Source organism: Aulonocara sp. 'chitande type north' Nkhata Bay, linkage group LG7 (assembly GCF_057382095.1).
Source record: "Aulonocara sp. 'chitande type north' Nkhata Bay isolate Kocher_YH1m ecotype deep benthic linkage group LG7, A_spYH_male_GT1.1, whole genome shotgun sequence".
NCBI lineage: Eukaryota > Metazoa > Chordata > Actinopteri > Cichliformes > Cichlidae > Aulonocara > Aulonocara sp. 'chitande type north' Nkhata Bay.
This window is the reverse complement of record NC_141350.1, coordinates 45,174,373-45,198,437: the sequence shown is the minus strand read 5'-3', so window position 1 is coordinate 45,198,437 and position 24,065 is coordinate 45,174,373. Positions and strand designations below refer to the sequence as shown.

Sequence of the window (24,065 nt, the reverse complement as noted above, 5' to 3'; positions counted from 1 at the left end):
CATTATTTACTTAACTTTTTGTTCTTACTTCATTTTACCTTGTTTCATTATTTACTTGTTAACGTTTTGTTCTTACTTCATTTTACCTTGTTTCATTATTTACTTGTTAACGTTTTGTTCTTACTTCATTTTACCTTGTTTCATTATTTACTTGTTAACGTTTTGTTCTTACTTCATTTTACCTTGTTTCATTATTTACTTGTTAACGTTTTGTTCTTACTTCATTTTACCTTGTTTCATTATTTACTTGTTTAACTTTTTCTTTTTCAACTTATTCATAAAACAATAAACCAATTGAATTTATCCTTTGAGTATTTTTCATCTTTTCATCTATAACTTTTTCAAACATTCATATCTGTCGTTTATCTTCTTCACTGTAAAAAAAAAAACGTTGCTAAAACTTAAAAACTCAAGGCAACCGACTGCATTTACGTTTTTAGGTTCTGATGGATAACTTATAATTTCAAGTTTAGGAGATAAGTTGCTTTAGCTAATGTTTTTGTGTTGACAAAATTAATAATTGTCCTTTTTCTCAACTCATATTTTATTGTTTTTGCAACGTATTTCCTAAAGTTTACACAAGGTATTAGTTTTAGTTTCGGCAACGTATTTCCTAAAGTTTACACAAGGTATTAGTTTTAGTTTCGGCAACGTATTTCCTAAAGTTTACACAAGGTATTAGTTTTAGTTTCGGCAACGTATTTCCTAAAGTTTACACAACATATTTTTTTTTGTTTTGCCAATCAATTTCCTAAAGTTTAGAAAAAGTATCTTTCATAGTTTTCATGAGGTGCTCCCTGTTGTACCAATGAATGTTTACACAGTTGATTTTCAAATAACTTTGTGTTCAAACACAACTGCACCACTGACAATGTTGACTTTTGAGATCAGCCATTTTTAACATACTGACAACATTCAGCCACAAATAAAGTCCTTCCAAAAACACAAAAAAAGTCAAATTTTTGTAACAAATGTTACTCATCCAATTTTAAAGGTGGTGTTGTCAGACAGAATATCAAACCTATCTTGATAGATAGTCACTAACAAACGGATTCAAAACATCAGATGGCAGGATGTGAACAACTTCTATCTGGTTTCCATACAGCAAACAACTTTCAAACAAATTTTTCCACCACTTGTCTTTTAATAGTAATCAACACTCCAATTTCCTGTGAAGTTCAGTATCGCGCCACATTTGTTATAAAACTAGTACAAATGTACCTAAAACCAGATTATAAAAATTGTTTAAAACAGCTCAAGTTAGAATAAAACCTTTCAACATTTTATAATAACATGTTATACATGAAATCTGCAATCAGTCATGCAAGCCACATTAAGTAAAGTTAGAACAGAAGACATTGATTCAGAACTTTCTGCACCTTAGTTTTCTTAAAGACAGAAATGAACTTTTTTCAGAGCAACTTGCCACGAAACCCAAAAACTAAATCAAAACAAATTGCCATTCTGTTTTACACAAGTTGTATTTGAGTTGAACATGTTGTCAAATAGGTTAGACTTTGGTTAAGAGCTTGGTTTTGAAGCTTCTTATCCTCTGGGAACAGGTAGATGTCAACTCCATAAAAATGTGTTGCACAGCTTCAAATGTGTACTTGAGTTCTTTGGGAAACTCCATGTTGAGCCCATAAAGTAGGCCAAACAAGTAGGCAAAGGCAGTGGGAAGGTCTGGCAGATCATCAAGAATAATGTCCTCTTCCAAAACAATGGCAGTGTTGACCACTGTGGACTGCGAGTTGGGTCCCACGTAGTCCTCCAGAACAGTGAGGATGCCCACCGTAACACCTCGGGTTGCCCTCTCAACTGGATCTGTATCCTATGCAAAATAAAAAACAACAGTACATATAAGTCTCTGAAAACCAAAACTGAAGATTGAGTAGATTTGCATACTCACCAGACATGTTAAGAAGAGTTTGGTCTCGTCGTCGCGAACAAATATCGGTAACCCTTCCAAACTGATGGTTCGTCGATGCTGGACTATGTTTGAGACCTAAAACAAGGAAATCAAATAAGACTCAGTCTCATTTATAAACCTACCATTTTGTTTTTAAAACACATTAAGTGTTGTTGCTCAAAATACAGCCTTAAGAAATAAGATGTTGAAATGAGTTATTACAGATTTTATTATTATTATTATTGGTCATGTTTTTGTCAGATTTTTTTTATTTATTTATTTTTTAAGTAATTTTGATGTGCAACAAATGTAGCACACTTATTACAACATTTATAACAAAAAGTGCCATGAGTGGGATGAGAGTTGAACTGTCTGTCATGACCTGCAATCTGCCAAACACAGCGCTGCTTGTTAGCTTATAATCCCATTCAGGACACACTTTTTGAAAACTAACAATTTTTACATCAATTTAGTAAATATTTAATAAAGTATCTTTCGTTACAGTGGGAACTTCAGGTTCCTCATAAACCAGACACAAATACATTTTTATATATTACCTGTTCATCAAACTTCTGCAACAGGGAATCCATGTCATTGCGGAAAGCAGCTTTTCTAATTCGATACAGCTTAATCAGCCGAAGTGAGTAAGTGTCGAGGGCAGTCAAGAAGGTCCCCATGAGATCCTTGGTGGTAATGCGTGAGAATTCCGCACAAATCTACAAAGCAACAAAAAAAATATAGAAGAAAACTTTTAAAGGTACATTATATAAAAATCACATTGTTTTCAAATTTGGTTAAAAGAGCTTAATTTCAAAACATTTAGTCTCGGTTGATCTATTGGTCAGGCCTTGATTGGATTTTTTTTTTCCTTTAGTGGTAGTGGTGGTACAAATTATAACTGACGTATTAAAAAAAAAAAAAAAAAAAAACCCAAGAAAAATCTGATCGGCAGATCTTACAGTAAGTCTATAGAATACCTAATCAAATGTTGATAAGACAAAATAATGGTTTCAATTGTTACAGGATTCATTGCAGAAAAGAAATCAATAAATTGTATTTTAAATTCATTGAAAAAATTCCATTAATTTTATAGTTATGTAGGAATGAAGTAAGAATAACATCCTGTGGTCAAATTTGTATACTTTCATAACACGTAAGTGACTTTCTCAATCCTGTTCTGTGAGTTTCATGGCTGTTGCCTGCTAAGGGTCAGCACCAAAAGATTCTAGATGCCCAGTGAAGACACGTCATTGCGGCGACCGTGGTTCAGGGGGTTGGGAAGCTCATCTGTAACCGGAAGGATGCTGGTTCTATCCCCAGCTCTCTCTGTCCTGGTCGTTGTGTCCTTGGGCAAGACCCTTTACCCTACCGCTTACTGGTGTTGGCCAGAGGCGCGATATGGCAGCGTCACTTCTGTCAGTCTACCCCAGGGCAGCTGTGGCTACAACTGTGGTTTCCCTGCACCGATGTGTGAATGTGAGAGTGAGTGAGTAGTGGAATTGTAAAGCGCTTTGGGTGCCCAGAGAAGAGCGAAATAAAAGCAATCCGTTATTATACACAGCAAGTTGACAAGTAAATAGATTTCACTTCAATAGTTGTTGGTAATACCAAAATTAGCTTCATATTTTTAGAGCCAAGTATTTTTTTTATATTTTACCACTAGCATTGTTAGCTCATCGCGAGCCTTCAACCTTTTCTACAAGATATTGGAGTGATACAAACAGATGCTTTTAAAGGTCCTATATCATGTAAAATCAACTTTTTGGAGCTTTTAAACACATTTTAATGTTATTTCCTTAGATTAAAAACCCTCCAGAGTGGTTTTTGGCTTAATTCAGGCATTTCTTAGTTGTCTCAGTGAATCCTTTCCCCATAACCTTGGCTCAGCTCTCTCTTGCAAAACGACTGACTCGTAACATTGGGATTAAAATTTCTTTCTAACAACTCCAAATGCCTTGAAATTTTTCTGGGTGAATAAATGAACGTTTTCCATTTTAGAAATAAGACCACACTGGGGAAAAAGGGAAGAAGAAAAAAAAAAAAACGGAAGTTTTCCTTTAAATATTTAAGAGATTATCTTACCTGTTCTTTCAAGAAGAGAGCTGGCCATCTGAGCTGCATTTCCTTGACCAAGGGCTGCATCTCCACAACTTCTTTCCTCCTGAGAGAGAATGTGATGTCCATCTTTTGGGTGATGAGTGCCATGTTCTTATCCCTCTTCTTCATTTCATCTTCCAAAATGCATCTTTCATTTTCAAGAGACTCATCATTGTAGTTTTCTGGGCCATCAGGGATAAAGTTGACTTCACCTCGCTTTGGTTTCTTTAAGGAAAATCTATTTGAGCCACTGTCATCTTCTTCCCCTCTTCTTTTTCGATTGACTGCAACTTCACTACATCCAGCTTTACTTAGCTTGGAACGGTAGTTGCCAAGCTTGAACTTAATGCTTGTTGCCCAACCATCATATCCTGTGCCATTGCCAGGCTCTTTGAGGCAGGGATGTTTGGAAACTAGCTCCTGTGCAACAGATGTTATTTCATTCTTGTCAGGGTACGCTTTGATTGCAAACATTTCTTGTGCCAACTTGTCTAGAATTTCCATCTTGATGTCTCTTGTTACACTTAAATTTGCCCCTGCTTTCTCATATACCTCATTGCCCTTGCGAAGTTTTAACGCTACATCATAGGAAAAGGTTGGGATAGGAAATGGATTTGGCCACTGTGAAGTGCTACGCATGTAGGTCTTTGTGGATGAGGATGGGCTGAAAGAAGATGCTGAACTCACACTGGCTGTATCAATAGATGAGATAGCGCTATGATCAGATGGAGTCTGTGGTGGCGAGGCTGATGCATTTTCCTCCCAAATGAGGTGCAACACTGCCCGTCCAGCAGGTAGCTCCTTAATATCCATCAGGTTGCAAAGTGCGTTCCCAAAATCTGGGTCTTCATATTGTATTGCAAAGTCACCTTCAAGTCCAAGCTTTGCTTGTAGTTCATCTTGAAGCTGCTTCACAGATTCTGGAACAGTGGACAGTTGGATTTTTCTGATAAGTTTTGGACTGACGTGGACTCGCAGTAACAGGGCCTGTGAAGACAAACCAAAAAAAAAGGGCGCAATTCTAAATAATTGACAAATTCAAAGTAATCAACTGAAAACTATTTATGAATAATACATACCATCACTTTCAATGCAGGAGGCACGTAACAGGTGTCACCATCAGTTGTCCATCTACGCAGTATTCAGCTAAAGGGTGGTAATCATTCAAATCTTCTGGGTCAAGTATTTCCAGATCTTTGTAGCTGCTGTCAAGCCGATATGATCTGTAGTGTTCCATAAACCAAGAGGAGAGCTTTGTAGCAACAAATGACACTTTCCCAGAGTCTACCAAAATGTTCAGTATCTTGTAGAATTCAGGTAGTCCACTCAGTTGTCCTGATGAAATGATCATGCCTTTAACATACTGGGTCCCATACAGATAAACACATTTAGCAAATGACACAGCTTTTACCTGTGGATATTTCAGTTTCAAGCACTTCTGAAGATTTTCATTCAAGAAACAGATGTCAACTGTGTCAATATTATCAACATGCAGACTTGGTTTAAAAAGACTGTGACCATCTAACAAGTATGCCATCATTTGTTGATGCTTTGAAGAAAGTGTTAGTAGTATATTCTTAAAACATTGGACATCATGCACAGTTTTCTTGAAAAAGTTGTGCTTAGATTCAAATCGAATAGTCCACAAATCAACTAAGGGACCAAAACAACGCACAAGATGACTATAATGTTCAATATAGTGGTGTTTTGGCTTCAAATTAAAACCAGGAAAAGTCTCTATCAGTAATCGTCGATGATCCAATATTTTGGTGTCCAAGTATGACAATATTTCTTCTGATAGAGTTGTCGAGACAACAATTTCAACAAGCTCCTTAAGGTCCATCAATACTTCCCATGATGGCTCATGTTCTGGTATACGGGTCCCAATGATAAAAGGCAGCAAACGCAAAAGTGTCCAGTTTTCATGTCCATTGCCACTCACTCTTCCTGTTCCAAAACTGGCTTTTGTAATTTGTTGTGGCTTGTTGAGATTATCAGAGAATTTATATGGAAATGATTTTATACGTTTGTTTAATCCTTCAAATGTAATAAAACCCTTTCTGATTAAATCTTGAAGACACAAACACAATTCCACAGGGACAACACCTTCAAAGAAATCATGTAATATATCTGGAGGAAATCCAGTGACTGGATGAAAATAGGACAACGCACTTAAGGCACAGGAACCTTTGACACCACACACACTTTGTCTTTGACCATCCTCAAGCTCTTCTAGAAAAATGTTATGCTGTTCCACAGTTCTTAATGGAAATTCTGTAGGATCAAGAGCTGCAATCTGATGTTTATCAATACTACAAAATCGACAAAATTTGTCGACATTAAAGGACTCCAAAAAGCCTGCAAGGCTGTGAGCCCCAAGGTTATCTGCACAGACACAAAATACAGTTCCCTTTAAAAAACTATTTAAAGATTCAACATACACCCCTGTGCTTTCAAGACATTTTAAATCCTCAATGAGTGGATAAAGAAAAGCATCATACCCAAACTGTTTAACGTCTACACTTTTACCAAGAAGAGCAAGCTGTATTGAGTGTAATGTAGAACGAAACCTTGCAGATAAGTTGAGTACAACCCAATAGACAGCAGTTATTTTATGAATTTTTCGAGATGTTCCTAAAGGGTTGCATATTTCAAAGTCGTCAATATACAAAGCTAAACTAATGCAAGTATCTTGCAATCCTAAAAGCTTGTTGTTTTTGAAATACTGCCCATCTCTAAATGATCTGTAACCTTCACTAATTTCTTTATCAAATGCTAACTTTTCAAAGAAACTTTTCTCTTTCAATAAGTTCTCCAAGACCTGGTTTACTGAGACATAAACAAATGTATTTCTAGTTCTCGCTTTGTAGATGTACTCTGTAGGCTCAATTACATGAAAATTATTCTTGAAATAAATATTTCTCTTGTAATCAGTAGATAATGCACCTTTTGGTTCTGTTGAGATAATTAATGGGTTGGTTTTGAAAAGTGCATCATTTATATTTTTAATTACATCATCATCTGCCTCAATGTTCTGTTCAGCAAGCACCTGTTTGATTCTTTGAAATGAATGAACCTGAGAAAATTTTAAAATGTCACTAATTTCCTCAATAATTCTCTGCAAAGCACTTTTAGAAACATGTAACAATGTTTGCATGCATAGAAAAAGTCTAGCTATTTTATGTTCAAGACATTGGTAATCTACAAACTCATTGTCCTCTTTATCACTTGATGCTACACCTGAACCACTTGGTAATGTCTCTGGCTCCTGAGAGGTATTTAAGGATTTATCAGGGGAGCTACTTTCACTAGGACATGCATTTGCATGAGAAATCAGTCTAATACAGTTTTTTATATCTTTTGAGTTTTTGTGCTTTCTGCTTGTGTGTGACGTAAAGGTTGTTAAATTGTTGGTAGCATAGTCACATTTTTGGAAAGGACAGGATACAGTCTGATTTTTTTTTAAGTGCCTTAAAATATGTGAAATAAATGTATGCTGTGAGCAGTTTTCCTTAAATTCACAAAAATCACAAAAAAATGTTGAGATCTCCTGCCTTTTCTTAGCCCTGTTGTGTGATCTGCTGAGGTGAGACTTCAATGCCCCTCGTGTCCTGAACGAACAGACGCAGTCACTGTAAACACAGGGCAAATGAAATCCTCTTCTATGTCGTAACTGGTGATGTCTTAAGAGTACTTCTTGGCTTGAACAGACAAAAGAGCAGAACTGGCACTGCATACAAAAGCTATAATGAGAAGAGAGGAGAGGACAGTGTCAACAATTCAAAAGAAACCTGAATTAATCTCAAATTACCAAAGTTACATTACCTGATAATGCGTTTGGGGCGGGGGGCAGGCACTCCTGTTCTGATTCCTCTCCTTACCAACTCCTCATCAGTCCCTCATAAATCAGGACAAGCAGTGGTCTGGAGTTGGCTTTTAATTCTCTAAATAAATAAAAATAGCAATTAGTTTTAAAATAAAATACCAGCTTCCTGACAATACTTAAGAATTTTTTTCTCCTGTCCTAATTTTTTTGGCTCACTAAAGTGAGCTGATTCTGCCTTGTAAAATGCCATGTGAAACACAGTAAAACAAATAATTTACAAAACATACATTACATCAAATGTTTAATTTATTTAATTTATTATTAACAAATTGTATTCTACATGGAATGCACCAACAGTATACTGGGATGTATTATGTAAGCCAAGGATAATTTTGTGTGATTGGTTTTACAACTTAGAATGACAAACATTGGATTGAGAGTATGAGTGGGATAAAACTCCTGAAGCATCTGTTTAAATTATCAGTGCATTTATTAATGGTGCTCCATAAATAAACCAAAACAATGTTGTTTTGTGCATAACAAAAAGCTCACAATTGTGCAGTCAAAATGTAAAATAAAAGATGCTGAGCATAATAACAAAGACAGATTTTGCAGCTGCTCTGTTTCCAAGTTCTACTGCGCAACTGACAGCCTGGAGTTTGAAATCCTCTTTGTAACCGTGTCTCTTACAGGCGCCATTTATGGTCCTTACACGCATAATATGGTAATATTACGTTGAAGCAGAGTACGTATCACTCTGCGAGGCTCCTCGGTAGCCGTAATGCTCCAACAATCCATCAAGCAGTGCAGCTTCATAGCTTACCAAAGTCGTACCAAAACATTTTTTGACATATTTTTTTAAGCTGTGTACCACATAAAATTGGTTCGAGGTCAGTAAGCACAACCAGAATTCATACATAAGGCAGACTGTCGATTTTTGAGATGAAAGGATTTTAGGCCGTGCGTCAACGCGTTAGCCCGGTTAGCTCACTAACGCTATGGCAAGCCATTAGTGCCAAAATTCGCCACTTTCCTAACCCGTTTGGTTAAGAAATGGCGTAAAAAACGCCGTTTAATTTTTCAAAACGCCGAAAAAAACGGCGTTCTGTTCCGACAAACGCCGCTTTTTCCGCCGCTCGGATGGCGCCCTGAACGCACCATCCGAGTGACGTAAAAAGCGGCGTTCAAAGACAGACGGAAACGCCGTTTTTTACGCTACTCGGCACAAAACGCCGCTTTTATGCATCTTTGAACGGCGTTTTTTACGGCGTTCTCTGCCAGCTGTAACGGCGTTTAAAACGGCGTTTTATTGAAATTATGCAGGGCACTCCCCATGGTTCCCTCATCCAATTACTTTCAACTCATTTCACCCAATCAAAGAAGAGGAAGTGCAGACCACACTAATGCATCACCGATTCACCTTGCTGCTAAGTGATTGCCTATTCAGTACCAGTGCTTGTCACAGTATTCACTTGTATTATAATCCCACTATGCATTTTGATGTGTTTAAGGCATGATCGAGCAAACAAACGACAGAATACTTTTTCTGAAACCTTAACTGTGTTACCTGTTATGGCAGCTAACAGGTAATGAGCAGAGCTAGCTCTGCTCATTTCTGAGCTTCTTTCTTATTTTCCTCTTTACTTCTCTTAACCTTTAACTTATGTTTTAGCAATCAGATCCTGCCATCTTGCATTACCGCTTCGTGCTAGTTATGTTGACTTTTCTCTTCTTTTGTCTCCACTTTTTTCACCCGTGTTTGGACACTCGGCGCATGGCTCCTTTGTTTACATTAGGGATCAGCTGTTAGCGCTGCGCCCTGCAGCTGCGCTACCGGCAGACAGACCCTACATCCCCAGTGAGGGAAGAAACGGGGGTGATGTCTCCCGAGGACACCTCACACACCATCTCTCCTTCCTGTAATCACTTTAAATGTGAGATCGCTCCCTGATATGATTGAGGAGCTAATGACGCTAACCCGGTCACAGTGGCAGTATCCCGGCACTGCCCGGTACTCCCTCTGTGAGTAGGCTGCCCGGCTTCCAGCTGCTGCGGGCGGACAAGACGAGAGACAGCGGTGAGAGGAAAGGAGGGGGGCTGGCAGTGTTTGTTAAAGACGGTTGTGGTATCTCTGGGCACATCGCTGTGAAAGAACAACTCTGCAACACAGACATTGCGCTATTAGCCGTTAGCATCCGTGGAGGTAGCCTGTGACTCTCTGTGGTCCGCAGACTGCAAACGCAATCTCCGAGAGCTCTTCTTCTAATATCAGGGGACTTTAATCATGTCTCGCTGGACTCCACACTGCCCACCTTCACCCAGTATGTGACCTGCCCCCACCGTAGGCAATAAAACATTGTACTTAATGTATGCCAATGAAAAAGTGGCATACAGTTCATCACCTCCCCCTGCCCAGGGAAGATCCGATCGTAACCGAGTGCGTCTTGTCCCTGTGTGTGCAGCCCTTACTGTGCAGGGAGCCACTAATCACCCACGCAGTGCAGAGATGGTCCGCGGAGGGCATATAAATAAATAATAAAAGCAAGTAAATGACAGTATGCTCTTTCTGAAACAAACGGAGACCTTAACTTTTATCAAAATACCGTTTTACTCAGTTTAAAGTAATACCACTGTATAATAGCCTTCAAATTTAATAATGTTAACAGTATCTCAGGAATATTTTTGCCCTTTCAACATGCATTAAAAAAATAGATATACAGTTTTGAATCAGACCTGTATGTACGTTTTCTCAAAATTGACGTAAATAAGTAATCTCAAGAACCTGAAATAATAGTTTCCCACGTAAACTGGAGATGTCCTTGTCAATGTCATCAGAGTACTGTGGATGTCTTACACGAATTTGAAACATAAAACCAGAGTGGCACATGACAGTGTTGCACATAACATAACTAGTTTATATGACATGAAGTTATAAAAAAAAAAAAGAATCCATGTAACTTGGTAATGGCTTCTTTCTGATAACTGTCGGCTGCAGTGTGCATTATCTTGACAAAAGTATAAGATACTGAACCCACTGATATGATGTGGTGGAGGAGCACAAATACCTGGACACCCACATATATACATTTGCTGAACTGGAAGATCAAAACAGAAGCTGTACACAAGCAGTGTATGGGCAGGCTATTTTTTGTGAGCAAGCTTGTGCAGCGCACTTTGATGTGTTCTTCTTGGATCAGGAGAGCAAGCTCTGTGATTGGCTGCACTTCGGAAGCTGTGGTGGAGAGGAAGTGAGTGAACAAACTGCCATGCATCATGGATATTCCTCTCAATCCACCTCACCAGGTACTTCTCTAAAAGTGTGACTCAGGTCTGTTGCCCCAAAGGATACAGGAAATGTTAGATATTTTAGTATTTTGGGAGCATGTACTGAATACCTTTTTTGATGATATTATACAAAGGACCCTGTTTCTGCAATGCCCTTTGTTTGAACTTCATCTCCTCTTGCTGCGACCCCACGGGCAACTTCCTTTGGCCTGCTGGTCTGGAAAATCCAACAGTTCATCTATATGTAAAGAAGGCACTTAAACTGGAACAGGCATAGCTGCGTTGATCCTGCTGTGGTATAGTGGGACAGTGCATTCCTCGAGTGCACATCAAGTTTGCAGCCTGCTAAAGATCACACACCATTGATTATGTGCCTTTAGGTATATATGGTTAAACATTTCCTAATGCAAATAACTACATGCAGTATTCTACCATGTGCAAACTTATATCACTAAAGGATTCTAACTGTCTAGTGTTTAATGGACCTGTCAAAAGTATGTTGAGATTATAGAAGGCCCCTTTCAGAGCTAGGGGGAACTTCCTTATATGGTTGTAACTTGTAACTTGAAACTTGTTGACACACTTTTACCCTTCTGCCTATAAAAACCCTGCACAGAAGAATAAACTTTGAGTTGATTTTGGGAAAGCAACCTGAAGCAGTCTCTGTATCATTTTGTTCTCCCAGGCTACTCCCGGCGCTGTAACTAACCCGCTGAACGGCATACCTGAGCTTACTTTGAATAATTAATCTTATACAAAACTCTGCTTATTGCTGCCCACGTCTCGAAGGAAACTCGATCCACGGATGACCCGGAAGGAGAGATTTCTTTCAGGAAATGCACTGATTTCCATGACAGAATTCACAACAACACAGACACAGGTCGGTTCTTTGAAACGGGCGTTTATTACTTGGGCCTTCTCTCCTTGGCTTCACCATCACCAGTACGCCGATACACCATGAGAACTGGTCACAAGCGAACAGTACAAATCAATTAGCAACTTTAGAGTACACATATTAAGTCCAAACACAAATAACAACATTTCTCAAATGACAAATACCTCGTTGGCTGCTTGTCCTGAAAAGAGGTCCTTAAGTCCTTGTGTTGCTTTTTCTTTTAGTAAACTTTTAACTTAAAATCGCTTCATGAGAGACATCTGCTCCCTCGCAGTCCATGCAAAGTCTCGTGTACTCTCGTTAAGGGTATTCTCACGAGACACTAGCTCTTACACTTTACACATGTACATTTCAAATAAAGACATTTCAACACAAACTATATATATATTCATGATATTATGTAACTTATTATAAATCAGTCATCTACATCATGAAATCCACACAGAACATTTTAACAGCATTTACACCACTACTCAATGGTACATAGTAAACACGTATCATAACTTTTCACATTATATGTATCCAGTCACCTAGATATTTTGAAGTCTTTCCACTTGCTGCTATTATGTTTCAGTCATTAATTGAACTGTCTCAGTGATATGTGGAGTCCAGAAAGTATATTAAGCCAGTGATGAGCTCAATACCATGACTCCCTCTGGTGCCACTTAGTGGATTAAACAGTTCTACCACTTGCTCCATCACCATTCCGTCCAGAGTAAATTCAATGTCTGGCACAGTAATCCTCTCAGGCCAGTCGACCAGCAATCCCAGCTCATCTGTACCATGAGCAGCAGCACCACCACCAGAATCTGCACCTGAGCCCTGAGCAGCAGTCGTCTCACTCTCAGTGGCTGTCACACCACCATCAGCTGTCCCACCAATAGTCCCATCAGCAGCAGCTGCTCTGGTCTGAAAGATGTCCTGCATGGCAGTTGAGGCTCGGCCCTGTTGCTGGAGGCTGCCTCGGACAAAAATCTGTAATGGGCTCAAGTGTCTCTCTGTCCGCAAGCCATGATTGTTCCACTGTTGAGTGAAGTCTTTCAAATCTCTGTTGATCCTTGGGAGATAGATGTAATGGAGAGCCCAAAGGTGCATTTCATTGTCAATGTCAATGATGCCTTCCTCCTCCAGGTGGTGAAATAAATCACAGTACACATTGGTCATTCCTCGCCACAGATCACCCCAGAGCCTCTCAATTCTCTGATTATGGGTACTCCTTCCTCTTAGGGCACTTCCACGATCAAAGCCTCTGAAAATGTTCATCATCAGGCAGACAGCATTGTTTTCCCCTCCTCTGTCTGTCCGGACCCTCGAGGGTACACCATAGGATACCACGGCTCTGATGAAACTTGATAAAACAGTACTGCTACGGTTGTTGTTTGAGGCATGAAGGAAGACCACAAGACGACTGTATCCATCAATAGCCCCATGAATGACTATCCTCCACCTAAAACAGTGGTCCATAAGAAGAAAAATCTTATTTCTGCTTTGTTATTGAAACAATGGAAACACACACTCTTAATTGATTTACATGGCACTATTGCATGTCAAGTTTGTCTGTACGTTGCTTGCGATGTCTGTGTTCTCTCATTTTCCCCTTTAAACATAACCAGTTGTGTTAGAGGACTGCCCATCACAGGGCCTGGCTCTATTGGATGTGTCTTACTGTTCAACAGTTATATTTGATGTAATGCTGAATTTCACTTTGGTCAAAATAGGTGTTCAACAAATCAGTGTGCTTGGTTACCTTATCAGCTTGTGATTTCCATCAATGTGCCACAATGAGTTTGGACCTGCAACCTGATATGTTCTTCGTTCTGGTCTCCGCAAAACTGCTCTTATGGCAGCTGCTCCAGGATTTATCCGTAGCATGCTTGCTCGAACCCTCCTTCGCTGTACACGTAGTCCACGTACTCGCAGGGAGGCTCTGACAGCCTCAGGACCAATTTGTTCATTGCCAGCGACAATGTCCTGCACATGTTCATCCAGCGCACTGTCAGTCAGTTCCGCATACATTGATGCACGGGTGAAATGATACTGTCTGAAATCAGACAAAAAGAACACGAGTATTTTATCACTGCCATAACAACACACATCATTACTTGACTAGTTAGTGCACATTCAAATATACTAATTTTTACAATTTCACAATACCATTTAATTTGAATAAACAGTGGGTGTGTGTCACAAAAGAACTGAAAGTCACACTGGTTTCAAAAGTCACTGACCGCAGACGTCTTCGAATTGTACGAAGTGAAACATTCAAAATATCAGCCATCTGAGGTGCAGTGAATCCACATGACTTCAGGAATGAAAGCTGTTCCCGAGTGATAAGGTAAAGGGATCTGCCTCTACCTCTGTTGAAAACCACTGGTGCCTGGTATCCAAAAGAGCCTGAAAATATATAAGCGTTTGGTGTATTTGGAAAATAGGTTAAGACAGAGTCATAATTTATTTCACACTTTTGATCAGTCAAGGAATCGACACAATATATGCTTACCTTGTTGGCCATGCTGAGTAGACAGTTCGACCTCCTGAATCAATTCAGCCAAGTCACGCAGAAGTTGATCTGCTGCAGTTACACTGATCAGTCTTCCTCTTGCCCACCGAAGGCTTCTCTGCATTGTCTCCAACCTCAAAGACATCAAAAAATTACTTCTTAATTCATGTTATATTTTCAGGCCATATTCCCCTTAAACATTTTATGCAAGTTAAAATGTTAAATGTTTTCCATCATGCTTTCATCATACCTCCTTAACGCTAACTGTAGCACATCTGGCCCAACATCGTCCATCAGCAGCCGCCGTGTACAGTCATTATGAATGTTCTTGCACCTTGAGATGAAAATCCTCCAGGCCATACTTTGTACTGTGATTCTACAAAGACAAAAATTTAAATTATTGCTTTCAACAGGTTTATATATTTAAATAAATCAAAAAATTTCATGTTAGTCTTCTGAAAATTGTGACTGAGCACTTTTGGAAACACTATGTCATCACTAAGTATTGGGACTGTGAACAGTTACAGAATGCATCTGAAATAAATGTCACATTCTAACAGGTTATAGTTCTGTTAATAGAGCTTTTGAATCTACGTTTCATACATATTCCTATCTTTAATAGCAGTATGTCAATGATGTCAACCAATATTTTCATATTTCAAACACACACCCAAGTTAAAAATTTGAATCTCCGCATCTTCTACTCAGCAGATCTGAAAAATCATTTTTGATAATGTTCCGATTCCATTGTCAAATGTTCCCATCCATGTTATTCATCTTTGTTTATTTTAAATGCTGTCATTAGTTTTTTTTTCCAACTAATTACCAAAATGAACATGGTCTACATTGTTTTGCTCACTTAAATAAAACGACATTTTTGTATTGTACCCTGGGTTCATGAAGACCATGCTGTCTTTTAACTTTATTATTTCTTTTCTGCATATACTGACTGTTCTTTATTCATTTCTCTACTTTCTCCTCTCTTCTTCTTCAGTCAAGTTTAACGGCAGCTTGCATCCACTTTCTCCTCTCAATTCCGCTGAGATTAATTCCCGCTCTACTGTACAAGACTTGTGAATGGTTACCTGGAGGGATGTACCACTGTGAGAGGGGTGATACGGAACAGTCCAGGTGATCGCTGCTTTAATTTACCGGTCAGATATACCTAAATTGCACGTCGACATAGCTAGTGAACTGTAACTAGACCATAAATCAGTGATAACAAAAGAACATTCAATCTACGTTCTCCGGTACTTTATAGAAAAAAAATCAACATCAATTCAATGTCGTCTTGCTATCTGGGATGGCAGTGCAGTAACGTGTAGCCTAATCCGGCTAATGTAACAAGTGATATAAAACCGTATTTTAAATAATATAAAGTGGCTAAACGGAGTACCATATTAAAAACCTTATTAACATGCCTCACCTAAAATGGCATGTTGGCAACATTCCTAACGGACAAAGGTTAGCATGACTTGTCTGTGAAGGTTCTCAGCATGACTTTTTTTTCGCTTACTACAATACAAAGCTAACATATAACATGTGCTTAAAAGGACAAAGCAATGTTTTTGAATCATCGCTTAGCTTTTAGTTAGCAAAGACGAACAATAATTGAGATTAACTAGGGTACTTACGGTGTTTTTTGTTGGCGCAGAGATTTCGCATGCATTCATCTGTATGTAGTTTGTCGCACATAGCTTGATTGAGACAACACAAATATGAGGTTGACTGTGATTGGTTAACACAAATTCTGATCACAGGTTGTGGTAAGGGGTGGATTAAAAAAAAAACACAACCTTCAGTCTTGCTTATCCAATCACAAACAATGTACCTTCTCCCGCCGTACTTTGAATTTTAGGGATGCTATATATATATTTCTGCCAAGCCTTTTGGCGGACTTTTTGGGAACAGTCATGACAGTGAAGAGGGGACATCTCTTCTACAAAGGTGAAATGCTTTGGTGGTGGTTACTCTATTGGCAAGCTTTTAGCTTTGCGCCTTTTTTGTTTTTGCAAAAGGAAATAACTTTTACATTTTTAAATAATAAATGGCTCGTTTACTAATTATCTGTTACAATTCAACAACAAATTCTGTAATCATAAATGTCTATCCTAGATTGACGACTTCAAATGACAGTCATTTTAATCCCTGTTATGTGCATTTATGCATAAAGATTTTAGTTTATAAATGTAGCATATCCCATATTTTCAGGGAGCATTTAATTTGCGAGACAATCGAAAAATGCATGCAATAAACACCGATTGAACACTCATTCCTTACTCTGAGTGTGTTGGGTGGTTTTTTTTTCTTTTCTTTTTTTTCTTGGGGGGGGGGGGGGGGGGGGGGTGTCTCTGTGTGATTAGTTTCACTAAAATTATCTCATGGTCTAATGATAGCTTTGGAGTTTTCCGCCAACAGCACGGAGGTGGGCCAGTGCGCAGACCAAGAGGCGGGAGAACCAGACATCGCCAGTTAACGTTTAAGGTGTCAGTACTAAGGAATCCCACACTGACACACTACCGATCTCATAGGGGTAATCAATATTTATATTAATATTAATTATTTGGAGTGATGGGTTTGAAAAATGAGAACTACATCATGGTGTCAGTTGTTTACAAATTGTAGAATTTGGCATTCGATTTTTAGCACCTTTGTAATCTTTATTTCCTTGCACCAATAAGTTGATGTTGAGACACTACAATGTGACAATTTACCCTTTTCCGTTTTTAGGGAAAGCTAATTTGGTTTAAATTTGATTACAGATGCCACTCCTGCTACTCGGGTGGTCGTTCCTGTAAACCTAAATGCAGCTGAATTCAGGCAGGCACTACGGGACAATATTGCAGACATACCCTTGCAGTTCGATCTATGCAAAGTGAATGGACAGCGGCTCATTCTTCCTCTTGAAGAGGAGACGCCCCAAGAAATTAGAGCAAGAAACCTACTGGGTCGCTCCAATCTTTATATCCGTCCAAAGGTATTCAAATGTTCCACTCGGGTGGCTGATATGGCATAATTGTCACTATTACTGTAACTCAGTGGCGCTCCAGTCACCCTAGTATTGTATAAGACATCTTTAACATGTTACTGCTCAGAATAATAAATGCTGTGATTTTCCCCAAAGGATTTGAGACATTCATCTGATCACTATGCCAGATGGCTATGCTTAAATAATGCCCCGCCAATTGATTCACTGTTAATAACAGAAATGCAGTAGAGCAAGCTTCAACTGTGGTCTAACAGTATTTTAGGGTTAGGGTCATTTTGTTCTTGTAATCTTAGTTTCCTGGGTTCTGGCTTTTTCATTGTCTTTTGTTAATGTCCTTAACCTTTCCTTTATTTATTTATTTATTTTTTTCCCCCTCAGTTATCCTAAGTTCTACCTACCCAAAGTGTCACGGTCCTGAGTCTGTGGACTCGGTGTTTTTCTGTTTGTATTAGTTAGCTTTGATTTCATGATGTGTTTTGATTCTCTTGGGTTTGATTTCTGTCGCTAGTATTCCTAACTTCCTAGGTCCTGGGCATTTCTTGTGTTCTCCTTCTTAGGTCGTGGTTCTGTGTTCTGTTAGTATACAGTCGTCTCTGTCAGTGTGTCTCTTGTTCTGTCACCGTATCCCCTAGGTTAGTCCACGTCTGTTCAGTTTCCTGTTTTACTTTGAAAGTCTGTGTACTATGTCAATGTGTTGAGTTTTGCCTCGTCATGTCTGATGAGTCCCAGCTGTGCTCTCCTCCTGTTTCACATTCCCTAATCACCTCAGTATGTATTTAAGCCTTGTGTGTTTCCCTGCCAGTTGGCGCGTTGTCCTCTGTTCTTGTTTGTTGTGCCATTTCTTTTATATTTTAATAATCTGGTGTTTTAGATTACAGAGGCCAATGAGGACTCAACTGGTGGAGAAGTTGTGCAGTCTGAGATGGCAATGTAAGTCTTTGACAACTGCCTTTGGACTGTAGCACTGTAAATGCATTACACCCTCTCATCAACAATATTTACCATATTGCAGTGTGCTGCATGACACCGAGACACCTGACCATAGCAGGCACAATGTACAGGAGCCAGAGGTTATCAGGTAAATGGCACTCTGTTTGTTTATGAGTTGGAATTTTAATCTTAAACTATTGCACAATTTCATTTATTTTTTTGGTAAAAACTAGTTTGGTACAAACTAATTATATCATTATTATAACTTGGATCATTTTGTGTAGTCTAGATCAATAAATATCTGCATTGGGGTCCTCTTCCTGCTATGAAATATTTCTGCTATTCCTTTGCAGTGGTCTGCATGAAAACCATACAGCTCATTCTAGTAGGCATGGTCTCCAGGAACCAGAGGTTAACAGGCAAGTGGTAGTTGTTGAATAACATGCCAAAACTTAAGTGTAAACTGGAACTTATAAAGCACACACTATAGGTAAATAGACACTCAATAAGTACAATATACGGGGTGAGACCAGCGAATATTAAAATTTGAAAGGTTGCATGTATTGAACTGATAACATTTATGTGCTCTGAATATAGACCAATGGTTTAATTGCCTCATTCGGTTTCTGTTTTGCTTTTTCATGTTTTTCAGATTTGTTGATGTCATGATATAGGTATTTTTAATTGCTGAAAATGCATCGATAACACTTTAGTCAGCCTGACCATTCAGACACTTGGAACTACAAATCACCCAAACTATTCCCAGTAAATGGGCAGTTCCTTATGTTTCACAAAAAAAGGAAAAGAAGACACTGCTGGCCTGTGATAATCTTTTGTGCGCAGGAAAACTGCACTGTCAAAACTTGAAAGTTGCATTTTATAGTTTATTGATCCATTTTGGCAACCAATAACAAGATCCATTTTTGTTCCTTCATGCTGCTTGTCTCTCAAATTAAAAAACAAACAAACAAAACAAAAGGCCCATCTCAGTGCATGCTGGTCTTATACCAGTCTCTTAAGTTATCAAAAATAGCCCTGAAATTCTTCCTGGCTGACTTGATAAGATAAACAACAAAACAATGAAGTGAGCATTAACCTACAAATAAAAAAATGATTAACCCAGAAATAGAAGTAAACTAACAACAAACTTTATATTTTAATATTTTGAAATTTGTTTAAATCCAAATGGCTCCAACAGATGCAATCAAGGACCAAATAATGTGAAATCAGATTCTTTTATCAGATGAGTCATTCCATTTCAGTATGTATACATGATATTAAAAAAATCAAATGCATTTGTTCTGTTTAGGGAAGAGTTTTACATCGACTCTGCAGAGTCAGAAGTATCAGACCTGGATGAGGCTGTCCTGGCTTCCCCTGAACAAAATGACTCTCATGTATGTCTCATGAACAACACTGCCAGAACTGCTGTGTATGTGTTTCATGTAGTCATGACCCTTCTCTCTCCCCCCTCCCCCCTTCTTCAGGACGAGATGGACCTTGCGACTGTGATGAAAGATTTCCAGGAAACGCATCTTGACACCAGCAATTATTGTGCAATAATAGCCCGACGTAGGAAAATCCTACATAGTGCCTGCATGGCACTTTCCAAGTCATATTTTGCCTGGCATAAATTGCCAAATATTGAATTTGTTGGTGAAATGGCCGATGATTATGGAGGCCCAAGGCGGGAATTTTTTCGGTAACCCATTCCCATCTCTCCCACACAATAATAGAATGCATGAATGTGTTTTTTGTTGTTGCAAAGATGAAATCACAATTTGACTCAATTTTTTTATTTTTTACTATCTTTTCCTGCAGATTACTTATGGTCGAAACTCAGAATTCCCTAGGGATTTTTGAGGGGAAGCCTGGCAGTCTGTTGTTCAGCTATAGCCAGCAGTTGCTGTCAAGCAACAAGTTTTATACGGCTGGTAAACTGATTGCTTGGTCGATAGCACACAATGGGCCAGGGCCACGGTGTATCAACAGACACCTGTTCTGTATGATGTGTGGCCAGAAGACATCTCTTGATGACTTTGATGTAGAGGTCTTCATGGACGAAGACGTCAAACAGAACATAGAAAAGGTAAAACTGTGTGCATGCTGAGGTGTAATTAAATTCAGTGAAACACAATGCATAGCTTAACTCATCAGTGGAACGTCTCAAAATGTAAGTACACTTAGTGAATGCTTTAAACGTATGTATTTATGGAGGTGCCTAATTTTCAAGGTTTCCAGCTGCAGCACCCCAGAAGACCTGGCAGACTTGAAAAGTCACCTTGGGGACTGGATTGCAGGCTGTGGTATCCCTGACATCTACACTGCCACACTACTTGATGTTAAGAGGATAAGGGGCAAGATTGTATCTCATTTTGCGTTTCACAGGTGAGAATTTGTTAGAAAATTACAAAGTACTTTCCTGGTCAGTGCTCGTCTTCCCATTGTGTTCCCCCCTAATAGTTAACACTTAAACAAATCATCAATCTGCTGAGTTTATATCTGTATTGCAGTTAAGGTGGTGTTTAAATTGACAAAACTTTTTGTTTTGTTTCACAATTTTGCTATGTTGTATGAATTGAGAGTACAATCTGTGGTCAACAGGGTTGCCAGCATGATTCAGCAGTTTGTTGCCGGTATGGACTCATGTGGTCGGTTCTGGCAAATGGTGAAGAGATGCTGGAAGCAGTTCCTTCCTGTATTTACAAATGCAGGAAATAAACTTACAAGGAACAGCTTCCAGGATCTCTTCACCATTGGATGGAGTCCAGCTGGAAGTAACAGACGTGAAGAAGAGGAAGCAACCATCTTTCAGTGGGAATGGTGGCTTATGGCCATTCAGGGTGAGTACATAGAATACAACACATGTCTTGTTTCTGTTTGAATTGCTTCAGGCATTTCATGTTAAATACAGTGTCCACAATACAAAATACAGACAACTAAATCGAAACAACACTTGGGTGCAATAAAACCTTAGAACTTTGCAAAATCCACCCCTTCTTAGAGCATATGAGGAAGTTTTTGATTATTTTACCTTTTTAGGTGAGGTATTTGAAAGGAAACCACCTACAACAAATATTTTTGGAAGATTATTTCTTTTATCCTCTGTCATCTCTACCAGATCTTGCTTGTTTAGACTGATAGATAGGATGTAATTTGATTTTCATTGTGATTTCTGGTAAAACATTAATTTTATTACATGACCGAAAACTTCTAACACTAAAATATTAAATAGTTATATTACATACATGTATTTAAAATATGGTAAAATTTATGATTCAATTGTATTAGCACATCTGAGAATTAAGTAAATGGTAAATGGCCTGTATTTGTATAGCGCTTTACTAAAGCAGTCATCCACACATTCACACACTGGTGATGGCAGCTACATTGTAGCCACAGCCACACTGACAGAGGTGAGGCTGCCGGGCACTGGCGCCACCGGGCCCTCTGACCACCACCAGTAGGCAACGGGTGAAGTGTCTCGCCCAAGGACACAACGACCGAGACTGTCCGAGCCGGGGCTCGAACCGGCAACCTTCCGATTACAAGACTCAAGACTCTTGAGCCACGATCACCCCCAGTGTTTTTGCAGTGTTTAAGATAGAATAACACAATTTGAAACCCGTCTCCCTTTGAGACAAAGGTCATTTGTTAATTAGATGCACTGCCTAACTAGAACCTTCAGGTATTACGTTGACTATAACGAAACCTCCTGTATATTAGTGTCTTAGAGTAATCGAGTGGTGCAATGACAACACCCACGCAAATGTGACATCACTAGAAAGCCAATGTACTCTTGCAAGGACAGAATGAATAACTTCTTTAAAAAAAAATACACATTGCATAAACAGTCCTTGACATATAGGTCTGACTCGGAGGACAAAATTAATTTCCTGTCTTAGCAGGGCAGGATTGCTTTGAGTAATTTTTTTTTTTTAATGCAATGCTTTGCAATAATTGTTTTGCCTAACAACCTGTTTTTGACTCCAAAATAGTCATTAACGCAACTGTTCTACTATGCAGTCAGTGTAACTGATTATAAATCTACACATTGCACCTTATTTAACACTTGTATGTATTTTAACAGAGCGAGAGGTGGACCACACATTTGAAGAGCTCCTCGTCTTTATAACTGGGGCTGACTTACTTCCACCACTGGGGTTCCCACAGTCCTGCAACATAGACTTCTACGATCAGGAGGGATGCGGCGTATCCCGTACACATCAACGTGCAGCTTATCCCTGTATCTCCCAAGAGGTGTTGCAGATGAAGATCAATTCAAAGATCTTATGAATGATGCCTTAAAAGGATCCCTGGGATTTGGAAAGGTGTAGCTGCATACATGAACTGATGCTGGGAAGCTGTGGTTAAAACATGTGGGCTTTTGGGATGAAGTTCTTATTGTAAATGTTCTTAAAGGGGATTGCTCCTGGCACTCAGGCTTCTTAAAGATTTTACATTTTAAAAGTGTTTTTACAAATGACTGTTCATTGTGTATATAGTTATATTTATAGTCCAGTTAAGACAACTAGGGTATTCATGCATCAAGCTATGCAAAATAAGTGGTGTTCAGAAAGTTTCCAGGAAATAGTTCAAATGACAATTCATCTAGAAATATTCTTTTGAAATATTGTTGTTTATGTTCAATTATAGTACACTGCATAGAGTGGTTTTTGTGTTTTATTTTCAAGATGTACAAGAGATGCCAGACAAACTTTGAACTAAAAGACACTGACTTTTGTAAAATAAAATATTTCAATGTCAGTTCTCATGGTGTCTTGTCTATTTAAAAATTAAATTTGAGGCTTACCTGTTACTGTCAAATACTGGTATTGGGTTCCATTGACGAGGGCTATGTAGTACAATTATGTGCTTAAGTCAAGGTAAAAGGTTAAATGAATTTACCCTCATCTGTTCTCAAACCAAGAACTGAAGAATCAATCTCAACTCAGAATTAAAAGTTACGAATTAATTTTACTGGTTTCGAGAACAAAGCAGTTTTAACAAACTGACTTTAAGCTCCGGCGTTAACTCTGAGATTGACACCTGGCCTTTCACTATAACCTGGTTAAAAATCAATTATGTAATTGTGGTAGAATTATGTAAGAGGCTGTAAAGCTTTTTTGTAAAAAAAAAAAATCACATCAAGATAATGAACACTGGTATTAAAATTATATTTTATACATAAGGCAATAACTGTAATTACCAAAGTAAAGAAAATGATTTGTTAGACTCAGTTTGTTGGTGAACGATGCTTAAAAAGTGTGTAGCAATTTGGACAGTATATCCAGTGATTGCTTTGCTTTTTCTATGGTCACGGCTTACCTACTTTATTACAGTCATTTGGCTGTACGTGAAAATATATTTAGCTAAAGTTCCTTCTGCTTGTTTAGGTTTATCTCTGTGTTATAGGTTCATTCAGCCCAACCTCAGGAAACTTGTCTGCTTGCCTACTGTCATCTCTACAAGCCTAAAAACAATTTTAAAAGAGGCTATACACATGACATTTTTTCTACTTAATTTACTCGTGTGTGCCATACAGAGGGAAATATCTCAATCAGAATCGCATTTATTGGAAAAGTATATGCGCAAACACATACAAGGAATTTGGTTCCATTTGAGGGCGTCTTT

At 38.6% G+C, this 24,065-nt stretch overlaps 4 protein-coding genes across 4 annotated transcripts; 2 read left to right on the top strand and 2 right to left on the bottom strand.

Moving 5' to 3' along the window:
• Positions 1-1,442: 1,442 nt before the first annotated feature.
• On the bottom strand, positions 1,443-7,991 carry LOC147325940 (uncharacterized). Its single transcript, XM_086300732.1, has 7 exons — positions 7,832-7,991; positions 7,561-7,749; positions 5,086-5,229; positions 3,992-4,993; positions 2,467-2,625; positions 1,910-2,005; positions 1,443-1,831 (listed from the first exon to the last, which is right to left on the bottom strand). Exons 3-7 carry the CDS (start codon positions 5,086-5,088, stop codon positions 1,511-1,513), a joined length of 1,581 nt encoding a protein of 526 aa, XP_086156858.1. The 5' UTR covers positions 5,089-5,229; positions 7,561-7,749; positions 7,832-7,991; the 3' UTR covers positions 1,443-1,510.
• A 4,043-nt stretch (positions 7,992-12,034) lies between these two features.
• LOC147325939 (uncharacterized) lies at positions 12,035-14,882 on the bottom strand. The gene is made up of 5 exons (XM_086302541.1): positions 14,763-14,882; positions 14,513-14,646; positions 14,241-14,406; positions 13,760-14,053; positions 12,035-13,459 (listed from the first exon to the last, which is right to left on the bottom strand). Exons 1-5 carry the CDS (start codon positions 14,870-14,872, stop codon positions 12,604-12,606), a joined length of 1,560 nt encoding a protein of 519 aa, XP_086158667.1. The 5' UTR covers positions 14,873-14,882; the 3' UTR covers positions 12,035-12,603.
• A 1,982-nt stretch (positions 14,883-16,864) lies between these two features.
• Positions 16,865-19,042, top strand: LOC147325938 (uncharacterized; the record flags this gene model as incomplete). Its single annotated transcript, XM_086297765.1, has 5 exons — positions 16,865-17,045; positions 17,275-17,489; positions 18,373-18,431; positions 18,514-18,579; positions 18,785-19,042. Coding segments are annotated over 5 exons (609 nt in total), but the record flags the coding sequence as incomplete, so codon positions are not given.
• Positions 19,043-19,684: 642 nt separating this feature from the next.
• Positions 19,685-23,099, top strand: LOC147325937 (G2/M phase-specific E3 ubiquitin-protein ligase-like). The gene is made up of 6 exons (XM_086302540.1): positions 19,685-19,828; positions 19,919-20,133; positions 20,253-20,520; positions 20,665-20,819; positions 21,036-21,274; positions 22,522-23,099. Exons 1-6 carry the CDS (start codon positions 19,703-19,705, stop codon positions 22,725-22,727), a joined length of 1,209 nt encoding a protein of 402 aa, XP_086158666.1. The 5' UTR covers positions 19,685-19,702; the 3' UTR covers positions 22,728-23,099.
• Positions 23,100-24,065: the final 966 nt, after the last annotated feature.

Excerpts from the sequence above, each read along its gene's own strand:
- LOC147325940 (XM_086300732.1), bottom strand. Across the intron at positions 2,626-3,991 it reads CTCTCTTCTTGAAAGAACAG|ATTTGTGCGGAATTCTCACG; the intron begins GTAAGATAATCT and ends GTTGCTTTGTAG. Across the intron at positions 1,832-1,909 it reads AACTCTTCTTAACATGTCTG|GATACAGATCCAGTTGAGAG; the intron begins GTGAGTATGCAA and ends TATTTTGCATAG.
- LOC147325939 (XM_086302541.1), bottom strand. The coding sequence starts at position 14,872 with ATGGCCTGGAGGATTTTCATCTCAAGGTGCAAGAACATTCATAATGAC. Across the intron at positions 14,647-14,762 it reads CTACAGTTAGCGTTAAGGAG|GTTGGAGACAATGCAGAGAA; the intron begins GTATGATGAAAG and ends GATGTCTTTGAG. Across the intron at positions 14,054-14,240 it reads ACAATTCGAAGACGTCTGCG|ACAGTATCATTTCACCCGTG; the intron begins GTCAGTGACTTT and ends GTCTGATTTCAG.
- LOC147325937 (XM_086302540.1), top strand. The coding sequence starts at position 19,703 with ATGATATTAAAAAAATCAAATGCATTTGTTCTGTTTAGGGAAGAGTTT. Across the intron at positions 20,521-20,664 it reads TCAAACAGAACATAGAAAAG|GTTTCCAGCTGCAGCACCCC; the intron begins GTAAAACTGTGT and ends CTAATTTTCAAG. Across the intron at positions 20,820-21,035 it reads TCTCATTTTGCGTTTCACAG|GGTTGCCAGCATGATTCAGC; the intron begins GTGAGAATTTGT and ends TGTGGTCAACAG.